At 41.7% G+C, this 25,145-nt stretch overlaps 1 protein-coding gene across 3 annotated transcripts in view; it reads left to right on the top strand.

The window, feature by feature from the left end:
• The window catches only part of pde8b (phosphodiesterase 8B), a 68,571-nt gene that overhangs the window by 42,578 nt on the left and 848 nt on the right, over window positions 1–25,145 (top strand). For 2 of the 3 annotated variants that reach the window (XM_012869678.3, XM_036140503.1), the window contains exons 11-22: window positions 1,156–1,207; window positions 2,138–2,215; window positions 2,654–2,730; window positions 5,467–5,631; window positions 6,784–6,829; window positions 8,587–8,716; window positions 9,019–9,217; window positions 11,891–12,108; window positions 13,386–13,524; window positions 18,181–18,348; window positions 19,492–19,621; window positions 24,893–25,145. The exon at window positions 24,893–25,145 is cut by the window's right edge and continues 848 nt beyond it. In XM_012869678.3, the coding sequence (XP_012725132.2) occupies window positions 1,156–1,207; window positions 2,138–2,215; window positions 2,654–2,730; window positions 5,467–5,631; window positions 6,784–6,829; window positions 8,587–8,716; window positions 9,019–9,217; window positions 11,891–12,108; window positions 13,386–13,524; window positions 18,181–18,348; window positions 19,492–19,621; window positions 24,893–25,002 (1,512 nt within the window). In that variant the 3' untranslated portion in view covers window positions 25,003–25,145. The remainder of the gene's footprint in view (window positions 1–1,155; window positions 1,208–2,137; window positions 2,216–2,653; window positions 2,731–5,466; window positions 5,632–6,783; window positions 6,830–8,586; window positions 8,717–9,018; window positions 9,218–11,890; window positions 12,109–13,385; window positions 13,525–18,180; window positions 18,349–19,491; window positions 19,622–24,892) is intronic. The other variant, XM_036140502.1, reaches the window with a different exon arrangement.

Raw genomic sequence — 25,145 nt, 5'->3', positions numbered from 1 at the left:
AAACAGCATTTATCTCTTAATAAATAAAATCATCTTATGAAAATAGATTTTTTTTATTTACTCAATGTGTATTTCAAGTAAACAGATCACTAATGATCTGAAACATTTAAAAGTTCACCAAGAAACCGAAATGGGACCAACGGTTTTTTCCCTGCACCGCACTGAAAATTACATCCGAAGCGTGGCGCATAATAGACCAGGTTGACGGAGTCTAGTCCGACATGCTTCCACGACTGCAGAGTCCGACACAGAGGCAGACGTGCTGCTGCTCTCAGCAGAGTTCCAGGCTAAATACCGTCACACCAGGCTAAGCTACAGCTAAGCGCCAGGATCTCCCTCTAACGCCTACGGGGGCTGGAAACCAGGTCCCAAAGCTATTTATACCTCAGGCGGTGCTGAACAGAGAGCAGCTTTGGCTCATTGTTCTGCTTCGTGGTGTGTACACAAGGTGAGTCAGCTGCTGCCGAAGCCACACTATCACCATTCCAGCTTTTGAGGAATGAAGGTTCTTAGACAGGGTAGCAACTGATCCTGTTCCTGAAAGCATGGACATTTCCTCCCATGCAAATTTTTTTTGGCACTGCAACTTCTTTGTTTGCCCCTTTTAACATGTGTTTAACAGTAAATTGTATTTAAATAAAGCCTTTTTACCTATCGATGGCAACATTATTTTAAAGATTTTACACCTAAAACCCGGTTGATGAGGTGTAGAATATGTTTCCAGATACGCATTGATGATTACACAACCACTGCTTGTTTGTTTGTCAGCACAACGCACGGGTCCAGTGAGTCACTGGGTGAGCAAAATCTGCTATAACCAGATTAGAAGCTCTGCACAGCCATAATTATATAACCTTGGGGTGACCAACACAGCGGACCGTACTGTCCCCTGCTACAAGTTTGAACACAGAAGCAGCAATCGGAATTAAGCTCTCAATCCAAAAGACAAGAAAACAGCTGAGTAGCAGGAATTACAGGACACATTTGTTGAAACTATTCCAAATAAAATGTGAACAGATCCACCACAATTATATGACCACTACAGTTAGGACGTCTGAAGGGACTAGCAGTGAGTTTCTGACCTGCATGCAACCCATCGTATCGATAAAACGCTCTGCAAATCTTGACCTTGTTCATCTCCGGCTCTCTTTGCAGGTCCTGAAGACGAACAAGGAAGACAGATGCAGCGGGGACCATTCTCAGTCAGGTAAAAAACTAATGTGACTTAATTCCTGTCCGTATGTGCAGATGCCTCTCTCGAACCTCATACATACACTGATTTGGATTACACTCAGGAGCAGACGCAGGAAGCTATTTGCAGGCTTGCACACCTTAGTTTAAATTTGCTCCTAACTCTGAAACTAGACACGAAGTCGGATCTGCTCCAAATGCGTCTTCATTAACAACATGCCTTTGTGCTGGCAGCGTTTGCCCACATTTTAATGAGACACTATATGTACATTTAAGGGAATAGTAGAGCAAATTGCTTGGCATTCTGGAAGTCTGAAGCTGTTTCGCTCAATGCAGATCAAGCTGAAAAATTAGATGAAAGGTCGGTCAGGAGGGAAAGGAAAAACAACCGCCTGCCACACAGTTGATTTTGCAAAAGATGGGTCGGGATCTTACAGGAGTTAGAATTGGTTGTGTCTTTTTGTCAGGGTTAGTGCCTGTTGGACCCAGAAGACTGTGGGTAAGCAGTACCTCACAATAGAACTCAGAGAGCTTTTTTAATTAACCAAATACTGAGTTTGAAGTGCAAGAAAACTGGGACCCGATACGCAACAATTACACACATCTACCGGTGGGATTGCTTCTGTTTGTCTTTAGTGCAATTTGCTTTGTGAATCCTGTGCTGAAATGAAGCAAATACTGGGAGCATATTGGGACTACTGTGAATTCCAGTCGCATGTGAGTCACAGTTATTGTCTGAAACTGCGGAGCAACAATATGACTGAAAGTATCTTCAAAACACCTGGTTAGATGATATTTGCGTTATAGATTTTTATGTTTTTAGTCCCCACAAAGATTTACGAAGATTTTATTATTCAAAAAGCCAAGCAACGGGGCTTCTGTAACCCACACAAATTCCCCACTCAGCATAAATAATGTACATTTAATGTTTTCATTTGCTGTACAGAGTGCCATTCACTTCGTCACAGGGACAGAAGGAAAGATTCAATTGATGCCAGATCGGTTGGTTCCCGTGGCAGTGACGGTAGGTCTGCTCAAAAGCCTTCTCTTTTTTTTTTTTTCTGGGCTTGGTTCACTGAATAGAGCTTTGTCGCCTCCACTGCGAAAAATGAAACAATGGAGAGACAGAATGAGTTTAACGCAGACCTGATAAAAAAGAAACAGCAATAATAAAGAAAGAATGGGGAGGTCATTAGAGACGTAGAATCGGGGAGTGAGTCAGAGACGGCGCTTTGCTTTGGTTGGTACTTGAGCCTGGAGAGATCCTAAAGGGAGATGTCGTAGGCTGATGACATCTGCGACCCCCCCTACCTCGACTCTCTTTGACGCAGCTGCTGCTATTTTCAGATATCTCTCCTGAATGCTACTTCTCCTCTTCTCTGCCTACCTCTAGGCTTTATATATATTTATATACTAATAGAGGTTTTCACAGTACTCCCAGTCATGGTTTTCTTCTTTACAGCTCCTAGTTTACAGAACCGAAGATATTCCTCTGTGGCCAGGATCCATTCCATGACAATCGAGGCTCCCATCACGAAGGTACACAACTTCTGCTTTTTCACAGTCTTTCAGATTTAGAATCAAGAACTCCTTCCTATCGATTTGAATCCAGTTTATTTCCAAACTAGTTTTGGTATGTTTTCACTGTGTTACGAACACTCCACACAGTTTAAAACATTGTTTACTGGAAAACAGCTTGACCAGCGGATTATTTCCATCAAACACTCTAAAGCAGGGGTTTTCCAAACCCCTGCCCTCTGAACGACTTTGGGCCGGCCCCGACAACAATCCACCAACGGAGCAAATCTGGGCTATAAGCACAGGCGGTGGATGCAGATGGGCTTTTTTTTTTTTTTTTTTCCACAGACAAATGAAATCTTGCTACCAGGTTTCCTCGTAAATAGTAAATAGAACCACACACATCCAGCAATTTTTACTCAAAGGCCGCCGAAACGTTTGCGGCCAGCATGTGCTGTGGACACCCCTGCTTTGAAGGGGGGAGTGGATATAAAAACTCCACATGCTGATGTTAAAAGTATACTGAAAATCCAAAAAAGTCTGTTGGAGTGAGAATATAGAACAAAAATAAAAATAAAAAGCTGCAACAACTTGGGTGCATTAATGTGAACACCTCCCTTAGCTGAAACTTTGTTGAAGCATCTTTAAGCATTCAGTCTTCACCATCCCACTTCTAGACTTTAATATTTGCTCACTGTGTCCTGCAAAGTTCTCCAAATATATCAAATTGTGAGGAGATCTCTTGTCCCCAGCCAACTTCAGGCGACCCCACGCATCTGTAAGACTTAGTTCTGGAAAACGTTCATCTTCCTCTGGTGCAGATGTTAACGTGTTCTTGGAATCACCGTGATCCTAAAGATTGTAATCCCTCTTTATCTTCAGCTTTTTTAGCAGGCAGCTGAAGGGGTTTGGTGAAAACTGACTGCTGTTTAAAATTGTTCATGGTTTTAGCCACTTTTGACAAAAAGGTCTAGTTTTATTTGGCAAAAAGAAACTCCATAGTTTTATGCTGCCACCACCTAACAGAGTTTATTCATTTATTTTTGCATGACTCTGTATAGACAGTGGCACTGATGTAGTGTTCTAGCAGGTCCCTGCTGATTCCAGGATCCCGTCTTGGTTCTTCCTGAGTTGTCCCTGAACACCCTAAACCAGTTTCCATTCATCTGAGGGTGGTCGCTCGGGTCAGGTGGTTGAAACTTGGATAGCGCCGGATGTTCCAACGGGGGAAAGGATCCCAAACCCACATCCAAAAGGCTCTTGGGAATGGACAAAGCCACGTAATGTTAGGCTTCTGGAATGGCCTTAACAAAGTCCCAACCTCAACGCCGTTGAACATTTTGGACCGCATTTAAAACCTGGGTCCAGGACAGGAAATGAAGCAGTTTAAATTGGATTTGATATTTCACCAAGAGTGGCGGTCAAATATCCGCCGAAAATTCTGCCAGAAATTTGTTGATGGCTAAAAAAAAAAAGTGTGTCCTCGTGGCGCAGCTCGCTTAGGAACATTTACCCAGATTTTAGTGGGAACATGTGCGTGTACTTGAACGGGCGGGTATGCCTTTGACACTGGGTGGATCAGAGAAGGTGCACAAAGAAATCTAACTTGTGCATTCAAATCTTGTTTTTGGAAAAAATAAAAAAATAAAACAGATAAGTAGAATGTTGTATATCAGTCCACCCTGGAGGAGGAAGCGTTCATACTAGGGGCGGGAATTTATTACATTGTTTTTTGTCATCCTAATAACATTTTATAATAAGAAGAATTTGGATTTATCGTGACAAGTTCAACAGTGATGAATTTTAATTAGTGATGATTGCAACCCCCAAAAACCGACTTTATTGTCATAATTATTATTTTTACTATATTCCACTGTTTATTCCAAGTCCATTCGTGGTATAGTGGATTAAGTCTCTGACTTTAATGCGAAGGACCTGGAATCGACTCCTGGCTCCCAGGAAGGGGAGCTGGTTTAAAATCTCTTCCAAGTCTGAGTGCAAATTATAATGACTTGCTGTGGTGACCCCTGGATAACAGAGCAGCTGAAAGGACTCTCTTATACCCACTGTTTGTCTGTTAATCTAAAAAAAAATGGGATTAAATGCAGGCACTGTGTGCAGTTTACTGAAACAAATCACACTTTGTTATGTAACTGGTGTCCTTGTTTTTTTATTATTTGTGTTTCTTTGGCTCTAAATGCTGTGACATACAGTCACCACCATACCACACCTAAAAAAAAAGCCGGCAAAGGAGTTATAAATAGTGCTTTATTGTCACTTTTATTGTTATCACAAATAAATGCCACAGAATATCATGAAATTATATCTGTATTATCAAACACCCAGAATTATTATGGCATGCTTACTGTATGTTCTGACTGGACCTGCTTTTAATGTTGAAGAAAATGTAACAGCTTCCTAGTTGAATTCTAATTATAGTATCGTGAATTGAAAGTCTGAGTGAACAAATGTTCCACAGATTTAGCCAAATAAAGCTGTGGGACGGATCACATTGTGGCACAGTATCTCACATTGTGTCATTTTGTTCCTGCTGCGGGTCCTGTGATGCTCTTAAGTGCTCGGGAACAGCTTTATTTGGCTGTTTTGCTCCAGAAGAGATTTGCAGCGCATCACATGCACATCTCCATGACACGCGCGCACAAAGAGCCACTCTGTTAACTCATGCTACGCGGAGGGCCGGCCGGCGGTGCGTTCGTGTGTAACAGGGCGCGTTTGTGCCCCGCTCTGCGTCTGCAGGTGATAAACATCATCAACGCGGCACAGGAGAGCAGTCCGGTGACAGTGGCTGAGGCTCTGGAACGCGTCCTGGAGATCCTGAGGACCACGGAGCTCTACTCCCCTCAGCTTGCTTCCAAAGAGGATGACCCCCACACCAATGACCTGGTTGGGGGGCTTATGAGCGTAAGAGGCAGCGGCTTTGTTTCAACATCTTACATTCAGTGCCTTGCTAAAGTATTTAAACCCCTTAAAGATCTCCCTGCACCTTTGTCACATTACCACCAAACTTGAGAGATAGACCAACACAAAGTAGTGTAAAGCCGTTAAGCGGAAGGAAAAATCTTTTTATTAAAATAAACATCAGAGAAGTGCAGCAAGGATTTGTATTTAGAGAACAAAAGTTTGTGAACTGCTAGGAACACACCCGACAGGTCAGGGATACAGTCGTGGAAACATTTTAAAGCAGGGTTGGGTTATCCATCAAAATTACGAGCTTTGAACAAGTCAGCGGACTCAGTTCAGTCTATAATTTCAAAATGGAAAGAGTACACAACTGCACGTCTACTAAGACTTGGCCATCTACCTAACCTGATATGCTGTGTGCAGGATTTTATCAACAAAGCAGCCAGGAGGCCCATTGTAACTCTGGAGGAGCTGCACACTTCAGCAGCTCAGGTGGGAGACTCTGTCAAAAAGGGGAACTGTTAGACGTGCACACCAGAAAAACTGGCCTTCAGGATAGAGCGGAAAGAGGGGGTGAGGTTTCACTTTCCAGCAGGAAGACAAACTTAAATGTACAACCGCAGCTGCAGTGGTTTAGATTAAAGCATGAGGTAAAATGGCCCAGTCAAAGTAGAGACCTTAATTTCCCTGAGGATCCGCGGCAAGACTTAAAAATGGACGTTCACAGACACACTTCCTCCAATCTGACCTGCATTATTTCGGAAAGAATGGGCGAAGCCTTTAACCCCTAGATGTGCAAAGCTGATCGACGCATACCTGGGCTGAGTACAAATGCATGCCACACTTTTCAGATCAGTCGGATAAAATCCCAATGAAGCACATGGAGGTCTGTGGTTGTCACGTTACATGACACAACGAGAAAAGGTTCAGGGGGGGGTGAATACTTTTGCAAGACAATATAAACAGCTTAGACACTTTATAGAGACCCATGTGATATTGTTTATGCTGTGTTATGTAGGACATTGTCTTTCCCTGCTTAGTCAAAAGAACATTATGCTCTGAAAGTTAGACAGCTGAACTTATATTTAAGCTGGTACTATGGTTAAAAAAAAACGTTTCTTCTGTTTGTTTTTTTTTCTTTATGCTATTCAGGACGGGCTTCGGAGACTCTCTGGGAATGAATATGTTTTCAGCAAAAGTAAGTTTCACTAAACACCAAAAAAAGAGTTCTAACAGTTATCACCTTCGCAACGAAGGCAGCACCAATAACTAATGTTTTCGATCAGTACTTAGTGAAAGGATCACAATCTGTGAGCTTTCTGTAATCTTCCATATTCTTCTATCATCGCTTTTATAAAGAGATGTTCTAAAATTCAAATAAAATATTTTATTCTTTCTCTTTCGGAGACCTCCATGAATACAGTACTTTTTGATTTATTTTACTGTGTTAAACACAACATGAGACTTTCAACTTTTCGTAGTTTATTTAGGCTAGAAAAAACGATCCAAATCATTTTAATTTAGCTCCAACTAATTCAGGTGGAAATTTCTGATAAATCAGTTGAATACAGTAAATTTAAATGACAAAATTATAGTAAGTCAAGCAAATAAATCATATTTGCAGTAATTGATCCTGAGCAAGCCTGCGGTGATGAATGAGAGGAGTAGAATCAGACTCAGGATGAGCTGTGGGGGGGAGGGGGGGGTCTGAGAGGACAGGTCACAAAGCAGGGCCAGGAGCACTTTCTATGAGAGCAAAATAACCCACTTGGCATAATTGTGGCAGACAAGACATGTTAAAGTCGCCGTTGGCTTCTGTCTAAACAACATGAAAATCTGGTTGAAACAGGAAAGGGGAAAATGTGAAGATGTTTACCCATGTCTGTGTACCAGTGTGTGGTAAGCTGGTAGGGTTGGCCAAACAGGGAGATGCAGGCTGATTTCAACATTTTTATTTAGGCTAAATTTGTACAGAATGTATTTTTTAATATATGTTTATGGGCAACATAAGGAAAAAGATCTGGCTAACCAAGAAGCCTTAAGATGTATTGAAGTCCTTTTTTTTTTGAGGGGGAAGGAAGTTTACACAGGTGGAGATACTCTAGAGCAGGGTGGTGACCCTTTTTTATGTGTAATTTTATGAGAACTACAACAAAGTGCAGTCTTCCCCCATGTGTTAAAAATAAATGTAGAGCATCTTGTGAAGTTATATTTTGGTATCTGTATTACAAATAAGAAAGTACCAAATCATTTTAGCACATCTGCATCAAATTATTATTAGTATCAGGACTTTGAAACGATTGTGCAAACAACTGTATGACTTAATTCTTGCAATATTATCACTTTACTCTGTGACTGTTTTCTCATAATATTATGACTTTATTTTTGCAATGTTATTTATTCTTGTACACAATATTATGGCTTTATTCTCATAATTTCCAGGGAGAAAAAAATCGTGTTAGGGCCATCGTAGATTTAAAGAAAATAAATTATTGGTCACGAAGGAATCAATAACCACAAAAAATTCAAAACATGTTTTGGTACTAATTTCACATATTATCGGTAAAAGAAATTTGGATGTTATTGTCAAAAAGTCATAAAAAATCGATTAAAGGCATACATTTGCTATATTAAAACTAGGATATTCTCTGACATCTCATCTCCCGGCCCCCACTTTGGGAACCCCTGCTCTAGGTCAGTGGTTCCCAACCCCGGTCTTCAAGCACCCCTGTCCCACATGTTTTAGATGTGTCTCTGTTCCAGAAGCCATTTAAGTCAGCTGTGTGGCAGCAAGGAGAGACCTAAAACACGTAGGACTGCTATAGAGGCATGGCCGGGACAATCATTCTTTGTTACCCTGTTACACGACAACCCAGAGCCTGGTTTCCCTGTTAATCATCGAACCACCCGTAAACCTCACGACTGTGTATTTAGGTGTTCCTGTCTCCCTGCCAGATATGAGCCAGAGCCAGCTGGCCATCCCGGTCACACTCAACGATGTTCCTCCGTCCATCGCCGAGATGCTCAACGACGAGGAGCGCTGGGAGTTCAACATCCTGGACCTGGAGGCAGCTACACATAAACGGTACCAAGATCCTTTCACCACGGCAGCCCCAGCTTTTTGTGCAATAAGTGAAACTTTCCTGTTGATAAAACCGGCTTAGAGCAAAACAATCAGCTCCCCGTGATCTAAACCCCATAAAGCAAGCACACGCTGGTTCCATATATGCATCTGCCGTTTTATAGGACGGATACTTTTATCACTACAAAACCATTTTAATACAAGATTCAAGAAGCCGAAACACAGAAACCTAAGACACTGAGTTTTAATTTTTAATTTTGTTTTTATCTCCTGTCTCTGGGGCATTATTGTGTGCTCCCCTGCAGGCCGCTCACTTACCTCGGGTTGAAGATTTTCACCAGTTTCGGAGTGTGTGACTTCCTGAGCTGCTCGGAGGCCACGCTGCGCTCCTGGCTGCAGCTCATGGAGGCCAACTATCACTCCTCCAACTCCTACCACAACTCCTCACACGCTGCAGACGTCCTGCACGCCACAGCCTACTTCCTGCGCAAGGAGAGAGTCAAGGTAAGAGACCCAACCCGCGGCGACATTTGGTGTGATGGAGCAGCTTTGGTTTTTAAAGACCAATAGTCCAAACCTGCAGAGCTACGCTTTCCGGCGCTGTTCTCTCTTCTTGCTAGGTCACCTTGCAGAAACGCCTGTTCCTCCAAATGCCACCCTGCTGGCCCCTGATTTTCTCCTTGTTTACTTCGCTGAGATCCTCAAAATGCCATGGGTCCACCAGAGGCCTCATCATTCAGTCTCAGGACGCTCCTTGCCTTGCAGCCTTTGCTCTCGTCCTCTTTTACTAGCTCAGCATAATTTACCATCATCCTCTGGCCTCAGGCTGGCATCTCTTAGCCTCATGAATAATTCTCTCAGGAAACAACAAACTCTAAGAAAAATTTAGACTTCTTGGAGACTGCAGAGATCAGCACCACGTCTGGCCTTTTGTGTTGTTGTGGCGGGAACAGTTTCTGGGAACAGCAGTTTCTTCCCTGGGTAAACTCTCAGCTTCTGGCAGAGTTCTGTTACGCACCAGAGGGGGACGATCCCGGCTGCCGAGTTTAGTTTTTCTTTGGCCCTCACAATATTGATAGCATTGTTTTTCTGCACTTGGTATAATTAACACAAGTGAAAGGAGGTGATATGAGGTTATTTGAGGCAGGACACAATACATTTATGTCAACGGATGCACAGCAATGTGTGTTTTTAGACCAGCATTAAATACAGCATAATTTTGAACTTGAGGATTCAAAAATGTTTTTTTTTTTTTTTCACAGATAGAAATCTAAAGTATGACCTGCTTTTTCATTCACACTGCTGAGTCAGTGTGACTCAGCAGTGTGAATGAAACACATTTCACTGGACTTTGACTGAGCCATTCTTACACATAAATGGGGTTTGTTTAAATCCGCTGATTTAGCTCTGGCTGTAGGTTTAGGGTTGTTGTCTTGCTGGAAGAGGAGCATCCAGCCAAGCATCTAGTAGGTTTTCTTTTAGGATTGACAGGCATTTAGTTCCATCCATCTTCTCATCAACCCCGACCAGATTCCTTGCGCCAACAGCATGAAGCTGCCACCAGCATGTTCTTTTAGGGTGATGTGTGGTATTACTTGTCTGCCAAACAGTTTAGTTTTGGTCTCACCTTGTTCCACATAGTTGCCTTTGTGACAAAAGCCCTACGACTTCTTATGGTGGGCTATTTTTACAAAGCCATTACGGAAGGAAATCAGTTGCCACCTACTTTATTTAGGGTTATCAGTGGGAAGAGGGGCAGAATAGTAATGCACGTCACACATGTCAAATTTCTTTTGTATAACAAAACTAAGAGAACCATGTCTCCTTTTATCAGTTTCACAACTGTGGGCTTTGTTTTGCTGCTTTACCATCTAAATTCTAATACAAAACGTGATGAAATATCAAAATGTTCAAGGGATATAAATCTGCAAGACACAACACGCTTTGAAAAAGAGTGGGCCAAACAGCACAGTACTTTTATCCATCATAGTATATTAAAACATATTTTCGCAGCACTTATTGTCAGATAAGATGTATCCCCCAGTATCTAATTCAGTTCAGTTTATTTATATGGCAATAATTCACAACACGTTGTCTCAGGACATTTTTGCGATGTCAATTCTATCGAATCAAACAGACAGATTGGTCAAAAAGTTTTCTATGTAAAGAATCCTAGCAGATTGCATCAAGTCATTGACTTGCAGCAAATACTCCTGAAAGAGCGTATAGCCACAGTGGCCTGTGTTGCGTCGTTGACTTTGCAGCAATGCCTCATACCGAGCATGCATACAGCAACAGTGGAGAGTAAAACTCCCCTTTAACGGGAACAAAATGCCAGCAGAACCAGGCTCAGTGTGAACGGTCATCTGCCATGACTGTCTGGGGGTCTGAGAAGACAGAGCAGAGACGCACAAAGAGCACAGAAGCACTGGCAGTGACAGTTAGTTGCAGTAAAAGCTCGGCCAATGGTTGTGTTTACGAGAGTAAACGGCCTAAACACTGAAAGACAGGACCAACTGTATCATCTATAGCAGAACATGAAGTTGTTGACAGCAAGCCAATGCGCATCACGATATCACAGCTAAACAGAACCCAGGCCAGATGTAGCTGCTATGAAGAGGGAAAAAACAGAGAGAGCATAACGTTAAAAGTTACAATATCAAATTGGAGAGTAGTAGGAGAATGTAGCAGAATGAGGGACAGTGTTCATTATGTCCTCCAGGAGCCTAAAGCCTGGTTTATGCTTAAGGCTCTTGCGAGGTCTGCACAGCCATATTACGTCGTCTTAGTTACCACGCCCCTCTGTGGGGCCAAAGGTTTCCGCTTCGCGCACCTAGGAAAATTCCTAACTATGCGGACAGACAAGTGCCGAAAAACATGGTGGACGAGCAAAAGCTCCTTATGGTGCAGGTTCGTGAATATAGACATCTTTAGGATTCGGCCCGTAATGATCACCGAGCTCATCTAATTCTTTACAGTTCCTTAAGAGAAATCACGTCACTACTGGAAGAAAGGAAAGACGTCTTAAAATGTTGGACACAACTGTGTTTTTACTTTTACACATAGTGTAGTACGCTTGGTGTAGGAACACAACGCTGCCCTCTAGAGTCTCGGAGAGTATTGCTACTTCAGAGTCCACCACTGAGATCTCTTGTTTTGTCTCTGCTGTCTCTTCAGAGCAGTCTTGACCAGCTGGACGAGGTGGCGGCACTAATAGCAGCCACAGTCCACGACGTGGACCACCCGGGCAGGACCAACTCTTTCCTGTGTAACGCGGGGAGCGAGCTGGCCATCCTTTACAACGACACGGCCGTCCTGGAGAGTCACCACGCGGCCCTCGCCTTCCAGCTCACCATCCGTGACGGCAAGAGCAACATCTTCAAAAACATCGATAGGTCAGTCAGAGCAGATGACGGAGGTTTGCTACCCTGTTGTTTCAGACAAAGGCAAGGGTGCTGTGCTTTGCATCCGAAGGAATGACTGCAGCGATTGGTCGGTCGGTCTGACCTTACGGACATGGGTAAAAAATAACAATCCTGAATGATTCCTCGCAAAGGAAACAAAGGCTTCCAAGGTTCATGTAATCTTGGTCCATACCTAGTGTAGAATGTACCAAATTAGAAGGTGGTAGGCTCAGCGGGTCTTCTAAAGTACACAGCTCAAAAGTCAGAGTAAAGTATGGGATGGAGTTCATCCCTCCTTTGAACTTTACAAACCCAAAATCATAATAATGCCCTCAGTGCTTCATCGCCCACCTTGTCTAACTTCTGCACAGATCAACATGCTTAGGGCACAATTTAGGATTACAAGCAGTAAGCAGACAAGAAAGGGAGCAGCTGTGAAAAAAGTCAGGATTTGAATGGCGCTGACAATGAATATCCTCACTATTTTTGGTGCCCAGTCGAGATACAGCGCTCCTACCTTTTCTTTATATAAGTCTTCATGCTGTTAACTGTAAAGCTCCGCCGTGTAATCAGCCATCAGAAGTATATGCGATATAAAGCAGAAGCTCCATCTGTCATGGCTGACCGTGGCTAGAAATGCATCTTGTAGCGCATTTCAAACATCTCCTAGTCATGCAACTACGATCAAACTCTTGAATCGTACTTTTTTTATGGTTTTTGTTACATGAAGTAAATGCTAGCCTTCAGAAGTCCAGAAATCTCTGTCACAACTTCACCAACTTCCAAGGTGCATGAAGAGGGTCAACGAACTGGTAGATGAAAACTTCTGCAACACACTGAAGGCTAAGGAGCCGGCTTTAACCAGACCAACGCGTTTCAGCTTGTGGCCTTCTCCTAGGAAAATCCCTGCAGCTAAAGGAGTCAAGTGAGATCAGTAGAAACAACAGACAAAGAGCCTTTGGAAGGTGTTTGATCGTTCAGAAGTCAACAGACTATGTGTAACGAGGGGGCACGACGAAAACAGAAAGTCCATGAGCAGGGCGTCCTGGTCTAATGAGACCAGTAACAAACTTATGGCCAACATGCGGAAAGCCGAGTGCAACAGAAAAAGAGATTACAATAAAATGCACTAACGCTTGTGGCTATCACGTCAAAAAAAATGCGGAAAAAGTTAATGATGAACACTTTGGCAATCCACTGTTGGTGTATTAGCTTCCCACTGACTCAGCTCTCCTTCTGTCTCCTCTACACCCTCTTGCTGCTGTCAGGAATCAGTTCCGAACGCTGCGACAGGCCATCATCGACATGGTGCTCGCCACAGAGATGACCAGGCACTTTGAGCACGTCAGCAAGTTCGTCAACAGCATTAACAAGCCAATGGCTGCCATCGAAGAAACCAGCATGGGTGTAAGTTTTGGCAGGCATCATTTTCTAATATTCTAAAAGTCCTTAAGGGCCAGAAATGGTGACTTTTCAATGTAAAACGATATAATACTAACTTTATGATTAATCCTATGGATCATGTGTATCGCCATAACTCAGGCCCCATTCACAGGTCATCTGGGACAGTTGCTACAATATTGTTATTACAGTGGCCGTCCAAATGTGCTCTAAGCAAGCAGCACCACTTTCAACCTGGAAGTGAATTAAATAATAAAAAATATATAATATAATGAAAAGTAATTTAAAGGTAAACAGCACTCAGATTTCAACCAATAATAACCTCCTGCACACGTTTGATGTTGGTTTCTGCAGCGTGAGTGGATGACACAGATGTGAGTGTACCCAATCGGTTCAGCTGCTTCTCAGGGTTACCTATGAACTAGCATTGCCCTCAAACAAGCTTGGCCTTTTTTTGGCTGCAGACGGTGGAATAGGCTCAACCTTTTAATTGTGGCTGGAGGAAGATAATTATAGTGGCTTTCAATAAAACCAAATAAGAGAACCCTATTACAAAATTGATAGTTCAGCCTTTAGTTCAACACTCATTTGCTTTTGTAATGCATTTAGATGTTATTCTTATTATCTTGCCAAATTTACTGTCAAATTTGATTGATTTAATATCCATCCATCTATTTTCCGACATGCTTATCCCTCCTGGGGTCACAAGGTGTGCTGGTGCTCCAGCTTTCAATGGGCGAGAGGCGGGGTACACCCTGGACAGGTCGCAGTCTATCGCAGGGTAACATAGAGACAAACAACCATTCATGCACACACACCCTAATTTAGAGAGACCAATTAACCTAACAGTCATGTTTTTGGACTGTGGGAGGAAGCTGGAGTACCCGGACAGAACCCACGCATGCACAGGGAGAACATGCAAACTCCATACAGAAAGACCCAGGGTTTGGACTCAAACCCAGGACCTTCTTGCCACAAGGCAACAGTGCTACCCTCTGCGCCACTGTGCACTCCACTCAACCCCATTATGAATGAAGAGGCAGGAGATTAGTTTAACTTGTGTAAATAGGACTGAATGAAACCTGAACAGATTCCTTGTATGTGCACACCCTCAGAGTCAGCAGATTAAAAAAAAAAGCTAAAGTTTAAAGGACTTATTGTAAAAACAAATTTAATCATTCTCATATGTCACCTGGGATGGAAGTAAAATTCCATATAAACAATCAGTCCTCTCCATCAACAATGTCTTAGTCACGTTTATCTCCTTGTCAAACCTAGAGGTACGGTCCATGGGTCCGTTCTTCGTACGTCGCTAACTCAGTTAGCAGGATTTCATTGTTGACGATTTGGCATGATCTTGGATCGTTTGGTTCTTCGAAAGACATCCTGCACTTGTTGTCATAGCAACATGTGCGCCAGCTTAAGCCTGCTCCAGAGCAGGCTTATTTCATGTAAACAAGATTAGATCACGGCTGTATAAGTGGAGGAGATATGGAAGTCTGCCGTAGCCATGTCCATTTTTACGACAGCAACCTGTTGTGGAAGGTGCAAGAATAATTTGCAGAGTTTTTCGAATTAATCGCGTATTGCGCAATAGACAGGATTCTTTAGTGCAGCGCGACAGTGTAATTGTAGAGAGATTTCTCTTGGTGGCTGTTATAAACAGACAAACACATCATTTAACAGTGGCTTTTAAAGAGGAAAAGGTGATGTTGGAGCCATAAATCTAAAATATTTAAGTTATTTGTATGATAGTTTGCTTTTTATTTTTATCATATTCATTAAGAAGATTTGTTCGGGCCATTTTATTGTGAAGTTTAGTTTTACTTTGAAAGGCTTGCTTCCTGTCGAGCCGTATATTGTATTAGAAAAAACTATGGATGGATTATCTAGACACGGAGCAATACAGTTTTACCGTGTAAACCGTGGATGACTTGGAAAAGGAAGATTTTCCTTTTTTATGGATAAAGATTTTTTTTGTTAAAGTTCCCAGTTTGCACGTGTCCTTTACTTCCCGTGTCTAAGTAATGACACCGAAATTTGGATCTCTTCACATAACAAGTGCCTTTTTAAAATACAGTATAATAATTAAAGGCTACCATTTTGTAGAATATTCTTGTATTTTACTTTTACTTGTCCCCATGGTATAGTGCGTCCCGTGGAGGCTCTGATATAAAAGAACAAAGTAAATATCAAATTATTAAAATGCAAAAATTCATACTGTAGAAAGTGATAGAAACATCTACCATGGACAGTATTTACACATTAATTTGTCTGCTGCTTTTCCCCAGCCCTCTCTCCTGGCTTTAACAGATTTTGAGGTGTTTTAATTAATGACTCAAATTCGGCATAACCTTCCAAGCTCTTGTTCTGCTTGGGAGAAAAACTGTGGGCGTTCTTTGGCCATGCTGAACAGCCAATAGCAGCGCTGCTGATCATTGTTTCTACTATCGATACATTTCCCCTTTTAAACAAACGCATGAACGCGCAGTTGTCTCAGATAACTCAATCCAGCCATACTGATCGTAAACAACAGGTGTGTTCGAAGAACCCAGTTAGCCGGATCATGATTAGCCGGATGAAATCATCTTGGATGTCTCAGTTGATCTCGGATGTTTTAAGCAACGTACGAAGAACGGACTCCAGAACTACTCCGGTTCAAAATGGAGCTCGTGTTTACTTCCTGGTCCCTGAGCCAATCATATAAGAGTTCCCAGGGTTTCTAAAACATACAACATCATAAACCTATCCCGTGTAAGTAAGGCAAGGCAAATTTATTTGCTAAGCACATTTCAGTACAAGGACAATGCAAAGTGCTTTACATGATTAAAAAATAAAACATATAAAACTAAAAGCAAATGTTAAAAACAGTTGGACTACAAACTTCAACTAATGATGCTTCAACGGTCAAAAGAATCCTAAACAAATGTGTTTTTAATCTTGATTTAAAAGAACTCACTTTTACAGTTTTTTGAAAGTTTGTTCCAGATAAGTGAAGCATCGGATCTAAATGCTACTTCTCCGTGTTTGGTTCTGGTTTTGGGTATGCAGAGCAGGCTGGAGCCAGAAGACCTTAGTGGTCTGAAGGGTTGATACACTGATAACAAGTCTGTGATGTATTTAGAGGATATATTAAGTAAAAATTCATAACAGCAACACACCGTTTAAAAACGGCATATTAGATTGTTGTGATTGGCAAGCTGTTGTACCGATTTAAGCCACAAGGTGTCAGTATTTCTTACAGCTCCTTTAAGCAGGAAACAATTGCTGCCATGTTGTCGCTGACATCCAGTCAGGTGTTTTGAGTCCTAAATCACACAAAATTGAAAGTGGAGCGTTGGTTCACAGGCGAATGTGCTGGATATAAAACAAGTTGTGGGGTTGATGATAGTGGCACATGTATTTTATGTCTTCAGGGTCCAGTTTGCATGAAAGGCTGTAGGTTGCAGAGTGTTTCGCTGCTTGAAACGAATTTGGAAGAGTTGTCATGTAGATCCTGGGAGACACCTTTTAATGACACTTCACCCGAATGTTTAGAGAACAATTTTGTGACATATTTTTAAGTAGGGCGGTGCGATATGGCTGAAAAATGTATCACGATATATATCAGTCGATATCGATAATTATTGAGTAGTGTTTTGTTCATCTATTGGAAACAAGGACCAGGGGGGGAAAACAAAACAAATGTAAACGGTAACACCTACCCTATTTAAATGTAACCTTTTAACCTTTAACCCAGGTCAGCCTTTCTACCAACCTTGCTTAGTTTGGCCTTGAGAGGCTAAATCCTTTCCTTTATCCCCCAGAATACCACGCGGTTCTAGATCGGAGTTCATTGGAATTATTGAACATTTTACTGGACATATTTTCTGTTGATATTGTTTAGGTGTCTATCGCCATATATATTGATTTATTGCCCATTCCTATTTTTAAGTGACATGCTTTAATGTAAAAATAGCTGTACTAAAAGGAGGATCACAGATCAAGCTGAAAAGCAGCTGTTGTTCATTAGGGGATGTGCATTATCCATAGAGGTACTACAGACGATGCTGTTTATTTTGAGCTGATGTTGTTTTCTGTGGAGAATAGCCGGAAATTAACTGCTGAGGCGTTGTAAGCTTTAATTTGTGTCCTCAGTGGTGTTGTTTGACTCATATAGAGCAGCAGGTTCTGAGGGGCACCGTTGCTAATCAAGATTATCTCTCAGTTGTGCTCAGTTGTTCTACGGCTTATTTTATGTCCAGTCAATACGTAGTGAGCCCATTGTGTTGTGTACAAAGTAATCATTAAAGAAAATATGACTTTACGTCTGATTCACAACTTCTAATTGTAAGGGAACTTTTATGTTTTTAAGAGAAGCTAGCCTGCGTTTAATCATCTTCCATTCAATACCTTGCACACTTAGACTGATGAAACCTGTACATCTTAAAGGAAGTTGAAACCTCTGTCAGTTCAGATGGGGCACAGAAGGAGGGGCCAGCCTGGGGCCAATTTCAACAGAAGACCACAGTCAGAAGAAGTTTCTAACACCAAACTCTGTATCAATGGAGCTTTGTACTTGCCAGATTAGCCATGGCTTATGTTAGCACCAACTGTCAACAGACCTGAGTTACCATATTTCTGTTCATAAAGATGCTCATATCTGTGTATTATTTTTAACAGAGCATGAACAGCGACTGCGAGGGTCAGAGCAACATCAGAAACTCTCCAGAGAACCGTCTGCTGATAAAGAGGATGCTCATCAAGTGTGCAGATGTGGCAAACCCCTGCAGGCCGCTGGAGCTGTGCATCGAGTGGGCGGGCCGGATCTCAGAGGAGTACTTTGCACAGGTAGGGGGTTCTCAGAAGCCTAAAGAGTAACTGTGTTTGTCAAAGGAGTCGGGATGGGTACCTTTCACATTAGAACCAATACGGTACGGATACACTTTACCTATGAATCGGTACCGGTACTTAACGATACCTGTTTTCTGTCATTTTGTGTGTTTATGTAGTAATAAATGTTAGTTTATTAATAAAATCTTGAAGATTTTCAATTTAACATATTTATTTTGCAAAATATATGAGCTTGTTTACACTTATTAAGTAATTTATGAATTTTAATACACTTCCTGAATCCACAGCATATAATGTACTTCTTTTTTTTTTTTTTTAACAAAACAGTTATCAGAGGCAAAGAGTGGACCAGGTGAATACGGGATTGACATTTGACAAAAACATTGCATTTTATTCCGCTTTGTAGTTCAGGGCAGGATACATTCTCAGTGAGGGAACACTGAGAGGCTCTCCTCTCTGGTCTCTCTGCTCTGACCGCAGGCGAGTTACACAGCGTTTGTTGGGAAGGGGCTCACAGCAGCACTCACCGCTCTTCCAAGACAATAACTCCAGAACAAATTGTACTTTCACAGGAAGTCCCCAATAACAGAAGAAAGTGGCTAGATTTTTCGCTAGTCGCCTTTTTGAAAAAAGGTTGCAGAATGGCTCTGAGAAGTCGCTAAATATTGCTAGAAAGTCACCAACTTGGCAGCAATGACCAGGCGCTTCTTCAGAATAGAAATATTCCTGCCGCTGGTCTTGCACTTTGCCTCGCAAATATTGCAGCGAATGTTAATCTGTCGCATTTTGGAGCCATGCTTTTGACCGCTTTCTACCAGCCATGCTAGCTTTGTTGTCTGGACCAGCCGTTACTGATGTCATCACGCTCTTGTGCGTGCAATGCTGTGTTCATGTTCAGCTAGGAAAATCACCCACTCTTCCGCTCCCTCGGTGACACAATGATGCATTTAGGTAGCAAAGCATGATACCGTTTGATTTTACATGAATCGGTACTCGGTAGTACAGACGGGATTCAGTCGGTACCTATAAAGTACCGAATTCGGTACCCTGGCCTGCAAGGGAGGCAGACATCTTTTTCTTATCATCACCTTCATTGTCTCACTGTGCAACAATTGTCGTTGTCTTCTTCTTTTCCTGCAGACAGATGAGGAGAAGCGACAAGGGCTGCCCGTGGTGATGCCCGTGTTTGACAGAAACACCTGCAGCGTGCCCAAATCTCAGCTCTCGTTCATGGACTACTTCATCACAGATATGTTTGACGCCTGGGATGGTAAGAGCAAAATTTTTAGCACTGTCATGGGAACTTTTACATGCAGGGAGTTTATTTTCGTTTTAAACAGCCCTCTGGGTTCCTAAAAAAATGTATCCACATGAATGGTACTGCCTGTTCGTAGCTGGTCAGACTCATTCGACACTTCAACAGCTTTCCAAGAAAGAAAGTTCTTGTTCTGGAGAAAGTCAGCTTCATGGCTCTTCCTCACATGGTCTCGTTCCAGCTATTTCCCCGAAGACCATCCGGTTTCATCTCTCAATTCCAGCTACGCCGACTTGTTTCACATTCTCATGCGCTTAAAAATGCTTTGTTCTTGTTTTGTTCTGGATAGCCATATCAGCCCCTCGTCATGGTCATGCTGTTTCCAGAAAATGTTTTCTCTGTTTAGCAATTTCACTCTGGAAGAACTGGTTCTGCTCATGAGCAGGATTAGAGTGTCAAGGCAGAGCAGGGTCATATGGGTGGTCAGTCGGTCCAGAAATGGTTAAAATGAACAAACAGATGATTATGGCTTCAATAACAGAGATACGCAGCTCTTTACTCTTCTTTAGGGTAACACCACTTTAAAACAAAGGCGACAAGTTACAAGAGTTAGCATGTCAGTCTGTAAAATAAACAGCCCACTGCAGACATGCTATTGATGCTAACGTAGCTAATTAGCAAGCTAACAGTAGCATGTCCTGGCCAGATTTATACATGAAGTAGATCAACAGAAAAGACGTATTCCTAATAAAAACATTTGCTATAAACCTTAGACTAAAAACTAAAAAAATATTTTTTATTTAAGTCATTCTTTTCTGTTTATGTCTATTCAAAAATAAAGTTAGAATATCTTAACTCTGTCTGCTGGTCTGATAAACTCGGCTAATAATTGTCCGACCATTCACACAGATTCGCTGAAATTTAATTCCCACATAGTCAGCTGATCCTTTGATATGGCAAAAAAAAGAAAGGGGTCATCAAAGAAAAGTATTGTACATGACGTAGCGAAAAACTTTGATCTTACACAAAACCTGAACAACTGGGAATATTTGCCATAGACACAAACAGTATAAACATCTTTAGACATGGCATATATTGATCTGTATGTTGTTTTTTTTCAATAAGACATAAAGGCATGAAAAACATGCTAACTATGAAGACACTTTTAAATAATGTTGAGACAACAGACACAGACGCAATTCAAAAATTTTAAGCCAAGTGAAGCAATGAAGAACAGAGTTCTGCTGCCAAGCTCAATCAAAATCAAAACAGCTGGGTCCTGAAAAGAAACCAGTTTTTTTTTATTTTCAAATCTGAGCATGCCAGCCTTACGCAGTTTGTAAGCTTGATAATAGACATCACAAATGTCTCAAATTACTTGTGGACCATTATTTAAGCTAAACCTGAAGTTTTTCATACCCTTAATAGGAAGTAATATTTCTTTAAGTGCCCCTAAAAGAGTTCTAACTATAATAATAGTAATAATACGTGTTTAATTCTTGTAATGCCAGGAGAGATATCCTAGTGATTTATTAAAAAGGTTATAGATAATTTGTAACATGTAGATAGAATATAGATGAAAAACAGTTTATTTAAAATTGACACTTCTCTTAAGTTGTTTTGAATATTTGCCTCGCTCGTTTCCTAGTAGAAAAAAACTTTTTGAATAAGTGAAAATAATGTTAAATCTAAATCTGCCACGGGGAATAAACCATTTTGGGCTTTACTGTATAATCTATTTGAATTTGAATGGACTACTTAGATTAAATATGACGCTGGATTCTGTACTTATCCAGACCTCCTACGTTGTGTCCACGTTACTTCATTTTTAAATCTAGGCAAAATAAATGAAACAAACCCATCAAAGTCAGAATAGCACAAAAAATAGTAAAGGAAAGAGACTGCATGATGCTTATATTAGCTCCTAATTCCCACTAAATTTCCCTGTTTGTACAAACCCCGAGAGGCAAGTTGTTTAATGTCAGCACGGCGCTGATGTCACGGAAAGACTTCTAATGCTAGTGGGAGAAACTCTTGAGTGTCACAGGAGGAGGGGTGGGGGGAGTGGGGAAAGTTCTCGCTGGGATATCAGGGGAAGGGGGTTACGATCGCTCGATCCGGGGGACGGCCGAGCACTGGCTCAGAACTCCAGTCATACATAAACACAAGACACATACAGCCGCTTTCAATTCAGCGGGGTCGCTGTCAGTTCATGTCGGGGGTCACAGATGCAGCGCGGGCCATTAGCAAGCCGGAAACGAGGACGTAAACAAGGGAGCGCCAGAACGCTGGGAATGCGCACACTGCAGAGCGAGAGGGCCGTGTGTGAGAACGAAAAAAGGCAGGAGCACCTCTCCACCTCTTGGCAAGAGCGTACATAAGGTTAACCGCTGTGCAGGAGCTAAGCACTCACCTTCTACAGCGCAGGCACATCTTCCTCTGGAGCAGATGACACTGACAGCCACTGAAGAGATCCGTTGTTGTCCATCCGCGCCATACGATAAAATAAAGCGAGGCTGGAAGGGATATTTGTAGTTGAGTTGTACTTGTTGCATTTGTAGTTGAATACTCTAAGCTAATCGCCTTTGATTAGTTTTGTGTTGCTAATACAATGTATAGATTCTGTGTAAAATGACAGGAAACTCACAGCCTGGGGTCACATGTCTGTTATCCACATATCCGCTGGTTACACCGGAAGCCTAGAAATACTGACTCCTTCCCTCAAGGGCAGAGTCATTATAGGCAAAGTGTTCCCAGGTCAGCAGTAAATTCATTTTATTTTCTAGGTTTATTTGACTTGGCTCAAAGTTAAAGCAACAACTTTAACCCTACATTTTAATATTTCCACAACTCATAAAATCGACTTTTGATTTGTAGCTTAACTCCGCTGAGACCATTTGGTGTTTTGTGGGCCTGTGTCAACTTGTAACTGCGACTACCATTAAATGCACCATTTCTTATCCGCTTTGAATAGTATTTTTATTAAAATGTCTGAAATTCCCATTAGACTGTTTTAGCAAAGACAGCAACCAGAAGTCCTTAAAAGCGTCCACACATCTATCGTTACACACTCGTGTTAGATTTTGAGTCGCACGGTTCCTGAGGGAAAGCCACACATTCCTAACCCCCGCCGGAAGACACGCAGAGCTGTGAAAAGGTCTGTACTTGTCTCCCGATAGATTTCGTCTCTTTTTGCCACACACGAATGTTTGATTTCATCAAATATAATCAATTTGATGAAATGAAATGACGTATTTGGTTGAATGACGACAAAACCTGCCCTATGTGAGAAAGTAGGCTTCCTTTTAAAATAAGGAATTTGTTTAATACAGTTTCACTAATTTCCCTATTAGGACAAATAAATTGCTAAAATATAACTCTTCTGACAACAGAAAGTAGGCTAAAAAGTCCCAAAAAAAGCTACATGCCCTGAAATAATGAGAGGCTAAAATGGTTGAGAAACAAAATCAACATTATTTTACAATTTTACAAGTCTCTTTTTTTTTGGGGGGGGTTTTATACCTAGTGCCAGGTTAGTTCACCCTTCCCTAAATAAATGAAATCAGCATTTGAATTGTGCATTTATTTGGTTGTGACAAAAAAAAAAAAACTTAAAAACTTACAGGAACTTGTAAAGTAATTTACCTTGGTTACATGAAGTTTAGCTACACATTTAACCCTAAGTCTGAATTTTTTTCCGCTCAGCTACACTAAACTTCTAATAACAAAAAAGTCAGTTAAAATTTACTAAGCCTGCTGTAATAATAGTAATAATAATAATGATAATAATAATAATAATACTAATAACATTTATTTAAAACGCACTTTAAATTTATACAAAACCTAATAGTGCTACAGTCAATAAAACAATCAATATAATAAAACAGGAACAATAAAATAAAGATAAAATATACCAGTAAAAGTAGTGAGCACAATAAAAGTTAAGAAAGATAAAACATTTAAAAGGAGATCATTAAAGGCGGAGTGTTCCCCAGCTTAGGGGCAGCACAGGAAAAGGCCCGGTCCCCTACGGTGAGGGATCAAGTCCTGGGAATGTGAATAAAGGTCGTGTTGGAGGAGCAGAGAGCATGTGTAGGACAGCAAAGGGTTTGGAGGTCTTTTAAGTAAGGTGGTGGATTAGCATGCAGACAGTGGAATGATTTTTGTGGTGATATGAGCAGAGATGGGAAAGCCAGTTAAGTGAACGGAAAACAGGGGTGAAGATGAAGTCAAATGTATCCTAGTGTATTGAAAATTTCTGTCGGATCTAAACATAAGGAAACCTTTTAGGAACCTGTGTGTGAAAGTGTATGAAAAATGCATGTCGATTTTTATGCTCCTGCATCTTTTGTTTTTCATATGTCAGGATTTTCTGGGGTATAAAATTTCACTGCTTTATAGGAACCCCAAGAAGTAAAATTAGCCATATTATTTATAAAGTTGGTCATGCTGCTGTCAGTTGGAGCCACCTTGAGCATTCGGCACGCAGAGCTAAGTGAATCTTCATTAATGCAGACAGAGCATCTGCATTGTGAAGCAGGAGTGTAATTAGGAGGCTGGCTGCTGTGATATTTCTGACGCTTATTCAATTCAATTCAATTCAATTTTATTTATATAGCGCCGATTCATGAAACATGTCATCTTGAGGCACTTTACAAAGTCAAATTCAATCATATTATACAGATTGGGTCAGATTATACAGATTGGTCAAAAATGTCCTATATAAGTGAACCAGTTGATTGCTTCAAAGTCCCGACAAGCAGCATTCACTCCTGGAGAAGCGTAGAGCTACAGGGAGAGTCGTCTGCATTGTCCATGGCTTTGCAGCAATCCCTCATACTGAGCAAGCATGAAGCGACAGTGGGAAGAAAAACTCCCCATTAACGGGAAGGAAAACCTCCAGCAGAACCGGGCTCAGTATGAACGGTCATCTGCCTCGACCGACTGGGGTTACAGAAGACAGAACAGAGACACAACAAGAGAGATAAAAAGCACACAAGCACACATTGATCCAGTAATCTGTTCTACACTAGATGGTAGTAGCGGGTGAGCCGTCTTCTCTGGATGATGTCACAGCTAACAGTTAATCATGCTGTCTAAACTATCTGTAGGTGCCTGACTTAGCTGATGATCAGAGGCGCTTTACCTCCCTACACCATTAAACCAAACGGCAGACACGTAACAGTGCAATGAGGGTTGAAAGTATCCGTTGAATTCGCCAAATGATGCACCCGTGTTAATATGCTATGGTTCAGTTTTGCCCACCTCCTCCTTTCTGTGTTGCAGCCTTTGCCAGCCTCCCGAACCTGATGGAGCACCTGTCTGAGAACTACAAGTACTGGAAGAACCTGGACGAGATGAAGTGCAAGAGCCTGCGTCCTTCGCCGCCCTCTTGACCTCCTCCTCTCCTCTCCTCTCCTCTCCTCTGGCACCAGGGTGGGACAGTAGACGCAGCCCTGTGCTAAAACAATTAGTAATTTCAGGAGCGATGTGCCGGAGCAGGGTACGGCAAGTCAGCAGGCCAGTTCAGGCCTCAGAG

The sequence above is a fragment of the Fundulus heteroclitus genome, chromosome 8 (genome assembly GCF_011125445.2).
Source record: "Fundulus heteroclitus isolate FHET01 chromosome 8, MU-UCD_Fhet_4.1, whole genome shotgun sequence".
In the NCBI taxonomy this organism is placed as follows: Eukaryota; Metazoa; Chordata; class Actinopteri; order Cyprinodontiformes; family Fundulidae; genus Fundulus; species Fundulus heteroclitus.
Note: the sequence above shows the minus strand (reverse complement) of the source record. Positions and strands in the feature narration are given on the sequence as shown.